This window comes from Babylonia areolata, chromosome 13 (assembly GCF_041734735.1).
Source record: "Babylonia areolata isolate BAREFJ2019XMU chromosome 13, ASM4173473v1, whole genome shotgun sequence".
Lineage (NCBI taxonomy): Eukaryota > Metazoa > Mollusca > Gastropoda > Neogastropoda > Buccinidae > Babylonia > Babylonia areolata.
The window spans coordinates 36,436,562-36,455,966 of NC_134888.1; the positions used below are offsets into that span (position 1 = coordinate 36,436,562).

The following is a 19,405-nucleotide window of genomic DNA, read 5'->3' on the forward strand; positions in this document are numbered from 1 at the left end:
AAACACACACACACAGACACACACACAACAAAGAAATAAGAATATCAGACTTTGAAACAAAGTTTCAATGAGAATGCCAAAAATATATTTTAACATAGCAGAATCTTTTTTTTTTTTTCTCTGCAGCAAAAGCTCGCATGTGATGACTAAACATGCTCTGATCACACTGTCCTTGCTGCTGTTTCACAGGAAATCTCTCACATTCGTGTCATCACAATGTGTGCCAACAGCTGTTTGACAGCCATGTTCTCATACAACAACTGCATACACTCTCACCACACTCATATACATGTATATATACACATATACAGCTGCTTCACAATGAAGCATTGACATAAAATTTATAACTAAACACCCTCCTGCCATGCTGACTTACATGACAGCTCTTCTTTTCTGCATTGGTTGGCTGCAACTTGTGCACTGTACATGTGGCCTTCTCAAGGCCTGACTAAGCGCGTTGGGTTACGCTGCTGGTCAGGCATCTGCTTGGCAGATGTGGTGTAGCGTATATGGTTTTGTCCGAACGCAGTGACGCCTCCTTGAGCTACTGAAACTGAAACTGAAACTGTGGGCTTTTACTGGCATGACCATTTTTACTAAGCCATGTAGGCAGCCATACCCTTTTTTGGGGGGTCTACATGCTGAGTACATTTTGGTTTCCACAGTCCACCAGATGATGACATGGTTTATGGAATTTTTAACATGTGTATTTGGTCTTCTGTACGTGTGTATACATGAAAAAGGTTCAGGCACTAGCAGGTTTGCACATCTATTGACCTGGAAGATAGAAGAAAAACTCTACCCTCTACTCTTAACCTGCCAAGCACTGTGTCCTGGATTTGAACCCTGGACCCTCAGATTGAAAGTCAGCGCTTTAACCACTCAGCTGTTGCATCCGTCACTCACATGACAGCATCACCATTCCGGTGGCCTTTTTTTTTTTTTTTTTAGCAGGAGAAGTCTAATCATGCTGTTCTGAGTGCCATTTCACAGCAACCCCATCATGCCACAACTGGACACGATCTCATCATTTATTCATCTTATCTTATCCTTGATGCTTGTACCCAAGCCGACCATACAGGCCACACCAGGGCTGAAAACCCTAAATACTGATCCTGTAAAACTTTGAAAAAAAAAGAAGAAAAAAAAAAAAGGAAACGAAAACTAGGCACCAGCACAGTCACATTCATGCATGTAAACCTAGGACATGCCTCTGATGTTGATTGTTCGCTCTCATCATGCTGTCCCTACAGATGTTTCGGTTTCTCTATCACTGAGAAAATACTTGTCTTCTTCTTCTGCGTTCACTCGTATGCACACGAGTGGGCTTTTACGTGTATGACCGTTTTTACCCCGCCATGTAGGCAGCCATACTCCGTTTTCGGGGGTGTGCATGCTGGGTATGTTCTTGCTTCCATAACCCACCGAACGCTGACATGGATTACAGGATCTTTAACGTGCGTATTTGATCTTCTGCTTGCATATACACACGAAGGGGGTTCAGGCACTAGCAGGTCTGCACATATGTTGACCTGGGAGATCGTAAAAATCTCCACCCTTTACCCACCAGGCGCCGTCACCGTGATTCGAACCCAGGACCCTCAGATTGACAGTCCAACGCTTTAACCATTCGGCTATTGCGCCCGTCAGAAAATACTTGTCAAAAAGCGGTTCACTTTTCTGGGGACACCCGATATATATGAAAGATAAGTTACACAACAAAATGGTGCCACCATCAAGAAGCATGTCAAGACATCAGTATACTTACTTAGTGCCTGTACTCTTACATTTCTTTCCATATCATAAAGAACTCCGCATCAGACAAGTATGCTATGCCGCGACGCTTCAAATACCCACGCAGCTGGACAGACTACTGACTGAACACTAAAAATGTATTTATTTCATATATGTGCATGTCAATAAACGAGGAAATAAAAAAAATTATTATGGTTTCGAAAAAAGAAAGAAAAAAATCCGCGGCGTGAACAAGTAGTGCGGAGTTGTAAGGTCAACTGTGATGCGTTTTACTATTCATTTATTCACTTATCTATTTGTTTACTTATTTTCCAGCTGACAGTGATCCTTCTCGCATGCCTCCTCGTGGAGTCGGCTTCGTGCGCCGTGGTGGCTACGGTAGTGGCTACGGTGGCTATGGAGGCAGAGGCGTCGGCGGTTACGGCCTCGGCTATGAAGGCAGGGGCTATGGGGGCTATGGTCTGGGTCGCGGTCTGGGCTATGGCGGCTACGGATACGGAGGCAGGGGCTACGGTAGCTATGGAGGCTACGGCAGCGGACTGGTGGGTCGCGGTCTGGGCTATGGCGGCTACGGATACGGAGGCAGGGGCTACGGTGGCTATGGAGGCTACGGCTATGGTGGTGCTCCTTATGGTGCTGGCTACGGCTATGGTAAGGTATGATTATAAGTTCGACAGTATTGTACACCGTTGACAGCAGATTATAATTATTTTTTCAGTGTCCTCTGTCCTTTGTGAGCGAGAAGAGGGAAGAGTGTGAGAGAAGGGTGAGGGGGCGGAGATGTGAGAGCTGATAAAATCATGTGTACTTTTCATAGGGACGTATCATCTTTCATATAATTAGCGATTTGGTTATAGCACTGACGGGCGCAATAGGCGAGTGGTTAAAGCGTTGGACTGTCAATCTGAGGGTCCCGGGTTCGAATCACGGTGACGGCGCTGGTGGGTAAAGGGTGGAGATTTTTACGATCTCCCAGGTCAACATATGTGCAGACCTGCTAGTGCCTGAACCCCCTTCGTGTGTATATGCAAGCAGAAGATCAAATACGCACGTTAAAGATCCTGTAATCCATGTCAGCGTTCGGTGGGTTATGGAAACAAGAACATACCCAGCATGCACACCCCCGAAAACGGAGTATGGCTGCCTACATGGGGTAAAAACGGTCATACACGTAAAAGCCCACTCGTGTGCATACGAGTGAACGCAGAAGAAGGAGAAGAAAAAGAAGGTTATAGCACTTAGTTGAGTTGAGTACATATTCCTTTTGTGCTGTACTGTATCGCAATATACTGTATTATATTGCATTGTGTTCTATTGCAATGTATTGCACTGTGTTGAAATGCACTGTATTTTTTTGTGTTCAAACATAAGAAAGTAAAACAACTGAATGCAAAATATAATTTTAAACATGCTTCTGTCTATATTAATGGAGAAAAGTTTCTGTCTCTGTGTTTCTCTCTCCGCGTTAAAGTCACAGAATTGTTTGGGGAAAACAGTTCAACGACTTGTCACTCAAAGGACATCCAGCCACGTCAATAAACTCAGCGTCTTTGCTTTTCTCTTTGTTCAAGGGCAACGGGCACTTTATTTATATCTCAACTTAGGTTTGTTCAAAACTTATGTATGTTCACGTCTTCTAGTTATGATGACATCCGTCACATATTCAGTATGTACATGTGTCAGGACAGGACTTTATATAAGATTTTCTTGTTGTCCTGATCATCGATATCTGTGTTGTATTGTGACATGTTCCAGATAAAATACTGTTTTAACCAAGGGCAACGGATACGCTGGAACCTACAGAAGAGCCGGCTACGGCAAGGGCCTAGGTGGATTTGGCTTTGGTGGTTTGGGTAACGGCTATGGCGGCTACGGCGGCTATGGTCTCGGCTACAACAAGCACTGAATAGCCCGCTAGCTTATGTACTGACAACAGCAGGCCTGTTGGACATTAAACGGTAGCTGTTAACTTTACTTTGGAGCCTTCTCTGTTAGCATTGTATGATCTGTTTGTTTTTAGATGTCTTTCTCTTTCATTACATTCCTCGCTCCCCCTTTCTCTCTTCCTCTTTCAGCACCGCTTTTGGGCGTATGTTCGTGCGTGTGCGTTCAATGATGATTATGTATGTATGTATGTGTGTTCACACACACACACACACACACACACACACACACACACACACACACACACACTGTAGATGGCAGATTTCCAATTGCAACAAACACAGGTAGGGCAGTGTGTGTGTGTGTGTGTGTGTGTGTGTGTGTGTGTGTGTGTGTGACTTTCGGCAACCTAATGCAAGTGCCCTACCTGTATTTGTTGCAATTAGAAATCTACTATTGTGTAAGACTGAGAACAATCTAACCAGAATGAGACATGGAATACTACATCCAAGCAGAAGACTCACCAATCAAAGACACTTGAACAAGAAAACATCAGCTGTCCTCTTTGCTCTTAATATCCAACAAACAAAAACAAACAAACAAACAAAACAAACAAACAAACAAAAAAAGAGAAGAAAACAAAGATCAATGGTCCAATAGCCTTGGAATGATCATCGGGGCAGTGAACTCATACCCAACGTATCTAGGACGGCTGGGCCCAGTCCTCTCCTTTCTCCATTCCGACCATCCCCAGCCACGTCAAGTAGCCATTCACACCAGGGAGAACTAGAGAAAATGGGAGTAAAGTGCCTTTCCCAAGGACCCGTACAACACCAAGCTGACACAGGGGATCGAACCCTGGTCTCTGGATCACAAGTCAAACGCCTTACTGAATCTGCCACGGCGCCTCCATACAAAACACTGTTACGCAGTGGCGAAAAAATGGGTCAAACTGACCTGTAGGTGGTAGCTGGTCCTTTGGTGAAGAAATGTCCCTACGTTTCGGGCCCTAGGTCCTTCTTCATGGGGAGAAAAGTAAAGAATAGAGAAGAAAGGAGAGGACAAAACCAGGACAGAGGTAAAACTAAAAACTGTGAGAAGTAATCAAAAAGAAAAAGGACACAAAAGAAAACAGAAAAAGGTGGGCAACATTTACAATAAAAAAAAAATATATATATAAGTAAATAAATAAATAAAGTAAGATAAATTAAAAAAAAGGGGCGGGGGATGGTTAAACACTAGGGCGTGGGGGAGGAGGGTTGTGGTTTACCTTAAGATGTAAAGGTGTAAGAATGTGTGTGCTGGTTAGTGTGTGTGTGTGTGTGTGTGTGTGTGTGTGTGTGTGTGTGTGTGTGTAAGGGGAGAGAAAGAAAAAGAGGGTGGAGAGAGGGAGAGGGAGGGAGAGAGATAGGGAGGGATGGAGAGAGGGAGAGAGAGAGAGTGGAGGAGAGAGGGGGAGGAGAAAAAAAGTGGGGGAGAGAGAGAGAGAAAAAGAGAGAGAGAGTGTGTGTGTGTCTGAAGGTGGATTGCAGGGGACAGGAGCAGTGAAAAGAGGAGAAAAGAGAGAGAAGAGGGCTCAGGGTCACTAGGGGTCCATCACTCTGGTGTTGATGCCTGCAGGCTGGATGGTCCCCAGGCGGCTGATCACGTGGGACTCCATGTGCTTGCGGTATGCTCTGTCGCTCAGGTTCTGCTATACAGCTGCCACCTTTGCGTGCGTGTAGTTGTGCAGTGGGCTGTTGAAGTGTTGACCTATAGGGTCACTGTAGTTCAGCCGCACTGAGCGAAGGTGCTCTGAGAAACGCTCATTCAATGTCCGGCAGGTCTCACCCACATAGAGCTTGTGGCACAGAGTGCAGGTCAAAATGTACACATTGTCCGTTGACTTGCAGGTGTAATTTGACCGAGGGATGAACTGGCCTTGGGGGCCCATAAAGGTTGTGGAGGCATTGATGTGGGCACAGGTCTTACACTTGGCCTCGTCGCACGGGCTACATCCAGGGGGAGCGGGGGGTTACCTGTTTGGTGGCTGATTCTGGTCCTCACAAACAAGTCACGGAGGTTCTTCTCTCTCTGGAACGCTATCGGGGAGGAGGGGGGGGGGGGTGTCTGTGAAAAACATCCCAAGTCCGGGTCATTCTGGATGAGGTGGAAGTTTCTCCGGATGATGTGACAGATGGTAAGGTTGTGAGGGTGGTAGGGGATGACTGCCACTGGTCGGTCTTCTTGTTCCTCCCTCTCGACTGGAGAAGGGCTTCTTGTCTGGGCACCATGCGTGCCCTCTGCAAGGCTCTCTGCACTGTCTGCCTGGGGTACTGCCGTTCCTCTAAGAGCCCTGGGCCCTTTTCTCTCTCTGTTCTCCTCTCTTTCACTGCTCCTGTCCCCCTGAAATCCACCTTCAGACACACACACACACACATACACACACACACTCTCTCTCTCTCCCACTTTTTATCTCCTCCCCCTCTCTCTCCTCCACTCTCTCTCTCTCCCTCCCTCCCTATCTCTCTCCCTCCCTCTCCCCCCCCCTCTCCCCCCCTCTTTTTCTTTCTCTCCCCTTACACACACACACACACACACGCACACTCTCTTTCTCTCTCTCTCTCTCCCCCCACACTTTTTCTCTCCTCCCCCTCTCTTCCTCCACTCTCTCTCTCCCCTCCCCCTCTCTCTCCTCCACTCTCTCTCTCCCTCCCTCCCTATCTCTCTCCCTCCCTCTTCCCCCCTCTTTTTCTTTCTCTCCCCTTACACACACACACACACACACACACTCACACACACTAACCAGCACACACATTCTTACAGCTTTTCATCTTTAGGTAAACCACAACCTCCCCCCCCCCCTTTAAAAAAAAATATATTATCATTATTTGTGTGTGTGTGTGTGTGTGTGTGTGTGTGTGTGTGTGTGAATATTGCTCACTTTTTTCTCTTTTCTTTTGTGTCCTTTTTTTTTCTTTCTGATTACTTCTCACAGTTCTTAGTTTCACTTCTGTCCTGGTTTTGTCCTCTCTTTCTTCTCTATTCTTTAATTTTCTCCCCATGAAGAAGGACCTAGGGCCCGAAACGTCGGGAACTTTCTTCACCAAAGGACCAGCTACCACCTACAGGTCAGTTTGACCCATTTTTTCGCCTGTTTCAAGTCCTGCAGTCAAGATTTCCTCTTCATCTTGTCGGGATTTCACATTGTTACGCATACATACATACATACATACATACATGTACAGATGCAGTCAGACCACCCTCCATGCTGTCTGAAACTGACGTGAGTGGCGTTTCCCACTACTTAACGATGACATCCTTCTTCCTCCAATTGTTCCCAGAGAGCGATAGCACTCCTCCCCTCTTCCCCGCTCTACACACACACACTCCCAACCTCAAACGTAATGTCCTTGACATCTTTGTATCCAGCCTATAATTGCGATCGGTTTTAACTCTCTCCATACGAATGGCGAAAGAGACGACGTTAACAGCGTTTCATCCCAATTACCATCATCGAAATATTGCAAGCGGAACGCTCTTATACTGAAGAGGTGAATGTTGACAAAGAATACCACAGTTCTGACGACGGAAGCTAAAGGTTGGGTCATTCAGACACCCACTGGGGTCTGTGTAGAGGAGAAGAGAGGACTGGCCGTACTGAGTGAGTTAAGTGCTATATTTATTATTTTTTTTTTTTCATTTTCATTATTGTCTTTTTGTTTTCTTTCCCCGAACATTTACTGTCTTGACTTGGAGACATTTGTCTGCAAGTTACGGGGTTATGTTTTTCATGATTTGAGATTTGGATATTCAAAATGAAATGTCCAGCACGTCTGTAAGTTTTTTATTGTTGGAAAACTGGTTATCTATTTATCCATGTACTTATGTATGCACACACACACACACACACACACACACACACACACACACACACACACACACACACACACACACACACACACACACACACACACACATGTGTGTATGTGAGCGTGTCCGTGCCAGTATATATACATATATATACTGTGTGTGTGTGTGTGTGTGTGTGTGTTTGTGTGTCAGTGTGTGTGTGTGTGTGTGTGTGTGTGTGTGTGTGTGTGTGTGTGTGTGTGTGTGTGTGACAGTGCGCATATTTTGCGTGCGTAGCGAACACGTAAGCTTTTGAAACCAGATACCCTAAATTTACTCAGTTTATGAAATACTTTCTCTCCCCCCCCCCGACTCTCTCTCCCTCTCTATTTGTCTGTGTGTGTGTGTGTGTGTGTGTGTGTGTGTGTGTGTGTGTGTGTGTGTGCGCACGCGCGCTCGTGTATGTCTGTGTGACAGCGTACATACCTTGGGCGCGCAGTGAATACGTAAGTACCATCAGTGGGTGCTGACGTTCGTTCGCGCCGCGCACGCTGAGAATCCTGGTTCTATTCGCGAAGAATTAGGAAGTTATGATTCAGGATGTTATTGTTGGAAAGTCCGCCAGGACACTTGGCCACAGACTTGGCTGTGAGTTCACATGGTCGTGAATGGGTTCTTTCTCTCAGCCAGTGAGACCAGTTCAGTTCTTGGGCCTTCTTCTTCTTCTTCTTCTGCGTTCGTGGGCTGCAACTCCCACGTTCACTCGTATATACGCGAGTGGGCTTTTACGTTTATGACCGTTTTTAACCCGCCATGTTGGCAACCATACTACACTTTCGGGTGTGTGCATGCTGGGTATGCCCTTGTTTCCATAACCCACCGAACGCTGACATAGATTGCAGGATCTTTTAACGTGCGTATTTGATCTTCTGCTTGCTTGTACACATGAAGGGGGTTCAGGCACTAGCAGGTCTGCACACATGTTGACCTGGGAGATCGTAAAAATCTCCACCCTTTACCCACCAGGCGCCGTCACCGTGATTCGAACCCGGGATCCTCAGATTGAAAGGCCAACGCTTTAACCATTCGGCTATTGCGCCCGCCTGGGGACGGTGGGCAGACTGGCGTTTCTATCTCACTGTCTCCCCCTCTCCCCCACCCCCACCCCCTATCTTTAGCTCTGTCTCTATCCGTTCAGTTGTCGGTTTGTCTCTGTCTCTCTGTTTATCTATCTCTCTCTCTCTCTCTCTCTCTCTCTGTGTGTGTGTGTGTGTGTGTGTGTGTGTGTGTGTGTGTGTGTGTGTGTGTGTGTGTGTGTGTGTGTGATCAAATAACACACTACTGCAAATATGAACACACTTATGTACTAACAGTGATACACACAGCACTTATGGGAGAAAAATGTTCTTTACCGAAAGAAATATGATATATAAGTATAAGAAAGGAATATATGGGGGGAATGTTGTCGATTGTGGATGAGAGAGAGAGGGAGAGAGAGAGGGGGAGAGAGAGAGAGGGAAGAGAGAGAGAGAGAGGGATGCGAATGCGAATGGTTTTTTCATCAGGCCATGGTCCCTCATGAAGGGGCGAGAGAACAAATATTGTTACAAAACATTCAAGAACAAAATCAGATTTCAACAAAATAATACTTCAGATGAGAAACAATAGTTCATGAAAGACTACGTGATTACAATTTCTCCAAGTTTCTCTAAGAGGGAGAGAGGGGGAGAAGAGAGGGAGAGGGAGGGAGGAGATGGAGAGAAGAGAGAGAGGGAGAGAGAGACAGATGGAGAGAAGAGAGAGAGGGAGAGAAGAGAGAGAGAGGGAGAGAGAGAGAGGGAGAGAAGAGAGAGAGGGAGAGAAGAGAGAGAGGGAGAGAAGAGGGAGAGAAGAGAGAGAGGGAGAGAAGAGAGAGAGGGAGAGAAGAGAGAGGAGAGGGAGAGAAGAGAGAGAGGGAGAGAAGAGGGAGAGCGAGAGAAGAGAGAAAGGGAGAGAGAGAGGAGAGGGAGAGAAGAGAGAGAGAGGGAGAGAAGAAAGAGAGAGAGCGAGAGAAGAGAGAAAGGGAGAGAGAGAGAGAAGAGGGAGAGAAGAGAGAGAGAGGGAGAGAAGAGAGGGAGAGAAGAGGGAGAGAAGAGGGAGAGAAGAGAGGGAGAGAAAGTGGGAGAGAGAGAGGGAGAGAAGAGAGAGAAGGAGAGAAGAGAGAGAGGGAGAGAAAGTGGGAGAGAGAGGGAGAGAAGAGAGAGAGAGGGAGAGAAGAGGGAGAGAAGAGAGGGAGAGAAAGTGGGAGAGAGAGAGAGGGAGAGAAGAGAGAGAGGGAGAGAAAGTGGGAGAGAGAGGGAGAGAAGAGAGAGAGAGGGAGAGAATGTGGGAGAGAGGGAGAGAAGAGAGAGAGAGGGAGAGGAAGTGGGAGAGAGGGAGAGAAGAGAGATAGAGGGAGAGAAAGTGGGAGAGAGGGAGAGAAGAGAGAGAGAGGGAGAGAAAGTGGGAGAGAGGGAGAGAAGAGAGAGAGAGGGAGAGAAAGTGGGAGAGAGGAGAGAAGAGAGAGAGAGGAGAGAAGAGGGAGAGAGGAGAGAGAGAGAGGGAGAGAAAGTGGGAGAGAGGGAGAGAAGAGAGAGAGGGAGAGAAGAGACAGAGAGGGAGAAAAAGTGGGAGAGAGGGAGAGAAGAGAGAGGGAGAGAAAGTGGGAGAGAGGGAGAGAAGAGAGAAGAGAGAGAGGGAGAGAGAGGGAGAGAAGAGAGAAGAGAGAGAGGGAGAGAAGAGAGAGGGAGAGAAAGTGGGAGAGAGGGAGAGAAGAGAGAGAGGGAGAGAGAGGGAGAGAAGAGAGAAGAGAGAGAGAGAGAGAGAGAGGGAGAGGGAGAGAAGAGAGAAGAGAGAGAGAGAGAGAGAGAGAGAAAGTGGGAGAGAAGAGAGGGAGAGAAGAGAGAGAGAGGGAGAGAAGAGAGAGAGGGAGAGAGAGGGGGAGAGAGGGAGAGAAGAGAGAGAGAGAGAGAGCGGGAGAGAAAGGGGGAGAGAGGGAGAGAAGAGAGAGAGAGGGAGAGAAGAGAGAGAGGGAGAGAAGAGAGAGAGAAGAGAGAAAGTGGGAGAGAGAGAAAGGGAGAGAAGAGAGAGGGGGGGAGAGAAGAGAGAGAGAGGGAGAGAAGAGAGAGAGAAGAGAGAAAGTGGGAGAGAGAGAGGGAGATAAGAGAGAGAGAGGGAGAGAAGAGAGAGAAGAAAGAAAGAAAGAGAGAGAGAGAGACGCAAAGAGGCAACAGACAAAAACAAGATGTGTGGGTGACAGGGGTGAGAGACTGGGGATCTTGAGCAACCGTACAAATCTAGTAACAAGAGCATCAACGATATGAGCAATACATAAAGCATTGTGGTAGTCGGTGGGATAGACAGTGTTTCTGAAGGTGGTTGGGCAGTGGTGTTGTTTGATGAGTTCCGGGAAAGAGTTCCACAAGGTGCCGCCTGGGACACACACACACACACACACACACACACACACACACACACACACACACAGGGAGGGAGGGAGGGGGAGAGAGAGAGAGGGAGAGAAAATGAGAGAGAGAGAGAGGAGAGAGAGACAGACAGACAGAGACTGACTGACTGACTCACACACACACACACACACACACACACACACACACACACACAAACTCACGGACACGGCCATTGACACTGACACTGACTCCGACATATTAAGTTTCCTTGTTCATTCAGCATTTGAGCCCTCTAAGGATCGTGCCTCTGCATAGTTTCGATTGTGTAATTTCCCGTTGAAGATTCTCTCTCTCTCTCTCTCTCTCTCTCTCTCTCTCTCTCTCGCTCGTTCCTTTCCTTTTAATCTTAGCAATATGTTTTTATTTCATGATTTAGTTAATGTTATTGTTGTTGTTGTTATAGTCGTTGATTTTCTTTTTTTCCTCTTAGCAGAGTGTTAAATATGTTTTATTTCATGATTTAGTTAATGTTATTGTTGTTGTTATGGTCGTTGATTTTCTTTTTTCCTCTTAGCAGAGTGTTAAATATGTTTTATTTCATGATTTAGTTAATGTTATTGTTGTTGTTGTTATGGTCGTTGATTTTCTTTTTTCCTCTTAGCAGAGTGTTAAATATGTTTTATTTCATGATTTAGTTAATGTTATTGTTGTTGTTGTTATGGTCGTTGATTTTCTTTTTTTCCTCTTAGCAGAGTGTTAAATATGTTTTATTTCATGATTTAGTTAATGTTATTGTTGTTGTTGTTATGGTCGTTGATTTTCTTTTTTTTCCTCTTAGCAGAGTGTTAAATATGTTTTATTTCATGATTTAGTTAATGTTATTGTTGTTGTTGTTATGGTCGTTGATTTTCTTTTTTTCCTCTTAGCAGAGTGTTAAATATGTTTTATTTCATGATTTAGTTAATGTTATTGTTGTTGTTGTTATGGTCGTTGATTTTCTATTTTTCCTCTTAGCAGAGTGTTAAATATGTTTTATTTCATGATTTAGTTAATGTTATTGTTGTTGTTGTTATGGTCGTTGATTTTCTTTTTTTTCCTCTTAGCAGAGTGTTAAATATGTTTTATTTCATGATTTAGTTAATGTTATTGTTGTTGTTGTTATGGTCGTTGATTTTCTTTTTTCCTCTTAGCAGAGTGTTAAATATGTTTTATTTCATGATTTAGTTAATGTTATTGTTGTTGTTGTTATGGTCGTTGATTTTCTTTTTTTCCTCTTAGCAGAGTGTTAAATACGTTTTATTTCATGATTTAGTTAATGTTATTGTTGTTGTTATGGTCGTTGATTTTCTTTTTTTCCTCTTAGCAGAGTGTTAAATATGTTTTATTTCATGATTTAGTTAATGTTATTGTTGTTGTTGTTATGGTCGTTGATTTTCTTTTTTTCCTCTTAGCAGAGTGTTAAATATGTTTTATTTCATGATTTAGTTAATGTTATTGTTGTTGTTGTTATGGTCGTTGATTTTCTTTTTTTTTCCTCTTAGCAGAGTGTTAAATATGTTTTATTTAATGATTTAGTTAATGTTATTGTTGTTGTTGTTATGGTCGTTGATTTTCTTTTTTCCTCTTAGCAGAGTGTTAAATTCTCTGTAAACCGCCTTTATCCTTTTGTTCTTGCATTGTCCCCCTTGCCAAAGGACAGTATTGTCAATGGCAATGAAACAATGTCCGTGTCCATGTCCGTGTCACCCCCCCCCCACCCCCTCTCTCTCTGTGTCTCTCACCGTGTCTAGAGAGTCATATTAGAAGATGAACTGAAATGACAATCTCACATTAACTGTGTCTTCAAAAGGTTGGCGCGAAGTCTTAAATGAAAAAAACAACAGCAAAAAACCATATATATATATATATATATATATGTATACTTTATCACCTCGGGATTTATATAGACAGTGATGCTCGCAAAATGCTCTTCCACGCTCACTGTCTTTCTCACATTAATTACGCATCTGTAGTCTGGAGCTGTGCTGCAGATGTTCATCTTAAAAAGCTAAATTCCCTTCACAAGAGAGCAGCCAAAATAATGTTACCAGATCCTTCATTGTCAACTTTTGAAAAACACGCCAGATTAAACATCCCTCCATTGCAAAAAACAGTTAGTATTCAACAAAGCCTTACTTGTGTACAAAGTGCACAATAACTTGGCACCACAATATCAACGTCTGCTTACCCGAGCCTCATGCCGATACGGCTCGAACAAGTACATTTTACCACGCACCTGCATTGATACGTTCAAAACAAGTTTGGCATTTTCAGGTGCATCCCTATGGACTTCACTCCCTGTACACGTACAAACGAGCAATTCTCTTCCTATTTTCAAGTCAAATCTCCATAAATATCCTCAATCCTTCCAACCATAAATGACTTAGATGTAGAAACGACCGTTGGCAGTAACAAATGAGGGCATTTATATGTCTCACTAATTGGATCCATTGTTACTGTTTCTCCTTGTTCTTGTTGACTCACTTGTGTAAACAAAGTGAGTCTATGTTTTAACCCGGTGTTCGGTTGTCTGTGTGTGTGTGTGTGTGTGTGTGTGTGTGTGTGTGTGTCCGTGGTAAACTTTAACATTGACATTTTCTCTGCAAATATTTTGTCAGTTGACACCTAATTAGGCATAAAAATAGGAAATATTCAGTTCTTTCCAGTCATCTTGTTTAAAACAATATTACACCTCTGGGATGGGCACAAAAAAAATGAAGCCTAATTATATGCAAACCGCATTTACTGTTATATTTATATTTTTTGTATTATCTAAACTTGGCACTTTGATCTGATATTCGACCCAACAACAAGAGCAGTCATTATTATCATTTTTTTGTTCAAACAGGAACTTCTTTTGCTAACCATGGAAGTTTTATTTATTTTGCAAACGTTTTGGTGCAGATAGTAAAAAAGGGAAATTACTCTGCAATTAATGCTAGGGGACTTAATTTGCTTTAAACTAATCTTTCTCATCTTAAACATTACATTTTGAAATTATACTCAATACATAAAAAGCTTGGATTAAAAAAAAAAAGAAGTGTATCACAAGTGAGTCTTGAAGGCCTTGCCTCTCTTGTTTTGTTCTTGTTCTTATTCTGTCTCATTTTCTTTACATTCACTTTGTTTTGTTTGCTTGTTTGCATTTCTTTCATTTTCTTCTAATCTGTGTGCATGCATGAATATATTCATTTCATTCCATCATGATGGTGACACTAGCTGTTGTATAAGTGATATTGGTGATGGTTGTTGTCATTGCAGTATCAATTACAATTGTCCTACGTGGATTTGATGACAACAACATTGTGTCTTTAGTCATCCGGCTGTCGATGATTGATGACATATTTCGCCCCCCCCCCCTCTCTCTCTCTGTCTCTCTCTACTTTCCATCTGTCAATCTGTGTGTGTGTGTGTGTGTGTGTGTGTGTGTGTGTGTGTGTGTGTGTGTGTGTGTGTGTGTTTGTTCTTCATCATAATTATTCCATCTGCAGGACTTTTTTCTTCTCTCTCTCTCTCTGTCTCTCTCTGTCTCTCTGTCTCTTTCTCTCTCTCTCTCTCTCTCTCTCCCCTTTCCATGAAATGTATGTGTGCTGTTGTAACTGATGTAGATCAACAAGGACAGACTGGAAGAATGGACCATGCCTAAAATCTTCATTCTTTAATAATAAATGTTTTGAGTTCTGAGCTCTCTCTCTGTCTGTCTCTCTCTCTCTGTGTCTCTGTCTCTCTCTCTGTCTGTCTGTCTCTCTCTCTCTGTCTGTCTGTCTCTGTCTGTCTGTCTCTCTCTGTCTCTGTCTCTCTCTGTCTCTGTCTGTCCGTCTCTCTCTCTCTCTCTCTCAAATTAAATATCATCGGAACATTTTAAAATTGGCAGTTGGGCAATAATTTTGTCCTAATATTCATTGCTTCTGCGATAAAGTTAGCGATGCTCTTGATTTCGATTTCGCTGTTATTACAGAGCAAATTCACAACATTGTAATCACTTGGATTTTCTTTAAGTACACCGATTGTGCGATAGTTTTTGCGTAACTCTGTGTACGTTGTGCAGTGGAACAGAAAAAACGCGTTGCATTTTCTGGATCAATTTTACACGATGGACAAATCAGATCGTACGAAAAGTTTTCGTTTGGCTATATTCATTCCCAGTGCATTGACGTAGCCAAATAATACCAAAGCCGTTTTCACATAAAGTCTTTTGCACACTTGAAAACCAGTTAACATGGTCAGATTCATGTTGTAATACGAGCAGAGGCCTGTCTGCATTTTCCTAACATCGGTAATCTGATCAGTTATAGCCAATATCTGACACTTTCTATTACTGTTCTGATATGCAAAGGGTATTTCCTGTTTCTCCATATATAAGTTTGATGTATGCAGTGGTACATGCAGCGAATTTCATGTAGTCCTGATGAATGCCACAAAAATGAAAGGATTTGTCAACGAAAGTTTCGGTCAAACACACAATATGATTATGGTGGGACCAGTAGCGGTGCAGACCGGCACTAAATAAAGATTAAATAGAGAACAGAAAAATGAGTGAGTGAGTCAATGAATGTTCTTCAATGGGGAAAGTGAATTAATCATATATGCTTTCTGATACCCTGCTGCCCCCACCCCCTACCTTGGGGGGTAAAGGGTCAACATATGTGCAGACCTCCTAGTGCCTGTACACTCTTCGTGTGTATACGCACGCAGAAGGCCAAATACGTACGTTAACTATCCTGTAATCCATGTCAGCGTTCGGTGGGTTACTGAAACAAGAACATGCCCAGCATGCACCCCCCCCCCTCCACGTCCCCCCTCCCCCCCCCTCCCCCCACCAAAAAATAAAATAAAATAAATGAACGTAAAAAAAAAAAAAAAAAAAAATGTAAACCCCGGAGTATGGCTACCTACATGGCGGGGTAAATAAACAAAACGGTCATACACATAAAATGTTACGTGTCTGAGTGTGAATGCGTGCGTGCCTGAAATCTGATCGTATACCCAGGCAGGCAACCATTGTGCAAATTACCCCGAACTTGTAAAGCGCTTTGAGCTTGGTCTCGGACCGACGATAGACGTTACATAAGTATACTTATCATTTATTCCTCCACCCAGTCATTCATTATTCAATCATTCAATTCGTCTGTCTTCGAGCACGATGCTCACTGATGATTGCTTCTTTGTTTATATCAGCGGCAGAAATATCTTGTGTTGCTCATCGTCGCAAAATACTGCGTCGCTTCAGTGAACTAGGAAGTTCAACAGGGTTCGCTCCCATTGGTCACTGCCTCGCATACTATTATCTGGAACACGAAAGTTGCGTCTCCGCACCACCCTCAGCGTCCCCACACCACCCTCACATGACCGCCAAGTACTTTCAGCTCGCTCCTGTGACAGTTGTGCAATGCAGATCACGGCCTAAGCTGCTTCAGTTTTCTGTCGTGACCGTTCTGTGAGGATGGCGATACAGGAGTTAACTGTGATTTGTTCACTGCTGCTTTTTCTGCCGTATCACCATGCCGCTCAAAAGGAAGGTAACAATGTGATGGTTGCTTGCCTGCTTGATTGGTTGGTTGGTTGGTTGAAACATAAGTAGGCTAGCTGTTTTTGTTCTTCCCATTTTGTCATAATGCTGAAGATAAATTAATGAAGATATAAGACAGTACTAATGAGTTTTTTAATGACTGATTTGAATATGAAATAACTGGTCTGATGACAATTCTTTCCCTGAAATTTCGACTCGGTAATATTAATGAATGTTAAAAAAAAAAAAAAAAAAAAAAAGGAAAAGAAAAAACCCACCAAAGGACCTAATGTGGAGGCTTATATACCGCGGTTCCCTGCTTTCAACAGTTAAAAAAACAAAACAAAAAGAGATATGTAACATTATGAAATATAATAGTAAGAAAAAAAAGAGATACGATTCATCACCCACATATCATTCACGGCACAAAATATGGCACATCGCACACACACACACACACACACACACACACACACACACACACACACACACACACACACAAGTAACTCGAGAAAATAAAACATCACAGACAGTTCGCATAAAAGTAACCAATTTAAAATATACCGTTAACATACCAACATTCAATCACACCTAACCCACTCAGCCACGCCACGCAAAAAAACAAAAACAAAAACAAAAGAAACAACAAACAAACAAAAACAATATTTAACGTCAACGTCATTACTCATGACCACACCAGGGAAAGCACCAGAAGTTAACTTTTGAATAGGTTGTTAACAACATGAAAACAAAGACTAACGACAGTAATGCAATGGAACACAAAACACATATTTGACTTGTTTAAAGTTTAATCCACTGGAAGGTCAGATGCATTGTCTATTTACAGTTTGAGCTATTTCATGCTTCTCCTTTCTTCTTTTTCGCCCTGAATTCTGTCATTTGGGCGCCGGACTGGATAACTGTTCGCTCGATTCCTCCAGCTCTGTGGGTGTGTGTCAAAAACATAATAATAATAATAATAATGGTATTTATATAGCGCTGGATCTTGTGCAGAGACAAATCAAAGCGCTTTCGCACCAGTCATTCACACGCATGCATAACTCTAATACTGTAGAAACTAAAGACAAGGAGGGGCAGGCAAGGGAGGCTATTTTGGGAAGAGGTGGGTTTCGAGGCCAGACTTGAAAGAGCTGAGTGTGGAGACTTGACGAAGCGAAAAAGGAAGTTCATTCCAGTCGCAAGGTCCAGAAACAGAGAAAGAACGGCGGCCAATAGTCGAGTGTTTGAATCTGGGTATGCGTAAACAGAGTGGATCCGAGGCCGATCGTAGTGAGCGAGATGGAGTGTAGAGGTGAAGGCAGCCTAAACTATGGGTCTTTGCAGCTGGTTTCTCCGTCCATTTTGCAATGCTATCAGTCCTTCTTCTTCTTCTTCTGCGTTCACTCGTATGCACACGAGTGGGCTTTTACGTGTATGACCGTTTTTACCCCGCCATGTAGGCAGCCATACTCCGTTTTCGGGGGTGCGCATGCTGGGTATGTTCTTGTTTCCATAACCCACCGAACGCTGACATGGATTACAGGATCTTTGCATATACACACGAAGGGGGTTCAGGCACTAGCAGGTCTGCACATATGTTGACCTGGGAGATCGTAAAAATCTCCACCCTTTACCCACCAGGCGCCGTCACCGTGATTCGAACCCGGGACCCTCAGATTGAAAGTCCAACCCTTTAACCACTCGGCTATTACGCCCGTCGCTATCAGTCCATCGCTTTTTCCTGCCTCCCCGTTCGTCTCTTTCTCCCAGCGGTTCCCAGGAGGACTGTTTGTTGTTGAACCAGTGTACTATTTGTTTCTCAGTTGGTCCATTGTGCTGGCTGAACATTTGGGTTCTTGTTCATGGGTGATATATTCGCATTTCTTCTTCTCCTTTTCACAGGCGGATCTGTGCACAATATGTACAAAGAACTTCAAATATTACCTGTTCATCTACTTATTAGATATAACACATTGATTCTTACGCATAAGATTGTTCATAACGCATGCCCACAATATTTAAAATCGTTGTTTTGTTTCCAACGTAAATCAGACAGAGCTATTGTGCCAAAGCCTAGAATTGATTTATTTAAGATGAGTCTCTCATTTTATGGAAGCATAGAATAGAACATACTTTCAAAGACATGTCGTCAAATTCCAGCCATATCTCAAACATAAAAATATTTCTATTCGATACTTTTGATTAACCTACTCGCGGTCTTTTGCAAATGCACGCTGTACTCAGTTCACTAGCTGCCATGCCATAATGAATGAAAAATTGAATGTGTGTGCGATCATGCTAGCAAATGAACAGTAAGTGCGCGCGCGCGCGCGCGTGTGTGTGTTTGAGTGTGTGGGCGTGAATGTGTACGTATGTCTTTGTTCGCTTGTTTTATGATATGCGCCGCGCGCGCGCGTGTGTGTGTACGTACGTACGTACGTACGTACGTACGTGATGATGTACCAATTGCTCTTTTCATTGCTTTGTTACTTTTAATTGACTATTCCAGTTACTATTCTCATTTGTCGTTCTTATTATCTTATTTTATTTCATTTTATTTCTTTATTTTCATGTTTTGTGTCGTTCTTTATTTTCATGTTTTGTGTCGTTAAATGGACAGAATTGTAAAAAGGCCTTTACGGCGCCTAATTCTTTACCCATTAAAGATTCAATCAATCAATCAATCTTCTTCTTTTTCTTCCTCTTCTTGTTCTTCCTCCTCCTCCTTCTTCTTCTTCTTCACTGTAATGTGTAAAGCAAACCCAGTAAACTGGGCAAAACAACAAACAACCAAACAAAAAAATCCCACGTGGACCGGTGCTCTGGATGAAAAACAAAAACAAAACAAAACAAAACAAACAAACAAACAAAAACAACAAAAAACAAAACAAAACAAAACAACAACAAAAAAACAACCTGGGATGTTCGCATCTCCAGCTGGGCTAGTCTGGCAACTGTAGCA

General features: G+C 43.4%; 1 protein-coding gene across 1 annotated transcript in view; it reads left to right on the top strand.

The window, feature by feature from the left end:
• The window catches only part of LOC143288919 (F-box/SPRY domain-containing protein 1-like), a 28,769-nt gene extending 25,067 nt beyond the window's left edge, over positions 1-3,702 (top strand). The window contains exons 3-4 of the mRNA XM_076597594.1: positions 2,071-2,406; positions 3,511-3,702. Of these exons, the coding sequence (XP_076453709.1) occupies positions 2,071-2,406; positions 3,511-3,527 (353 nt within the window). The 3' untranslated portion in view covers positions 3,528-3,702. The remainder of the gene's footprint in view (positions 1-2,070; positions 2,407-3,510) is intronic.
• The last annotated feature ends 15,703 nt before the right edge of the window (positions 3,703-19,405 follow it).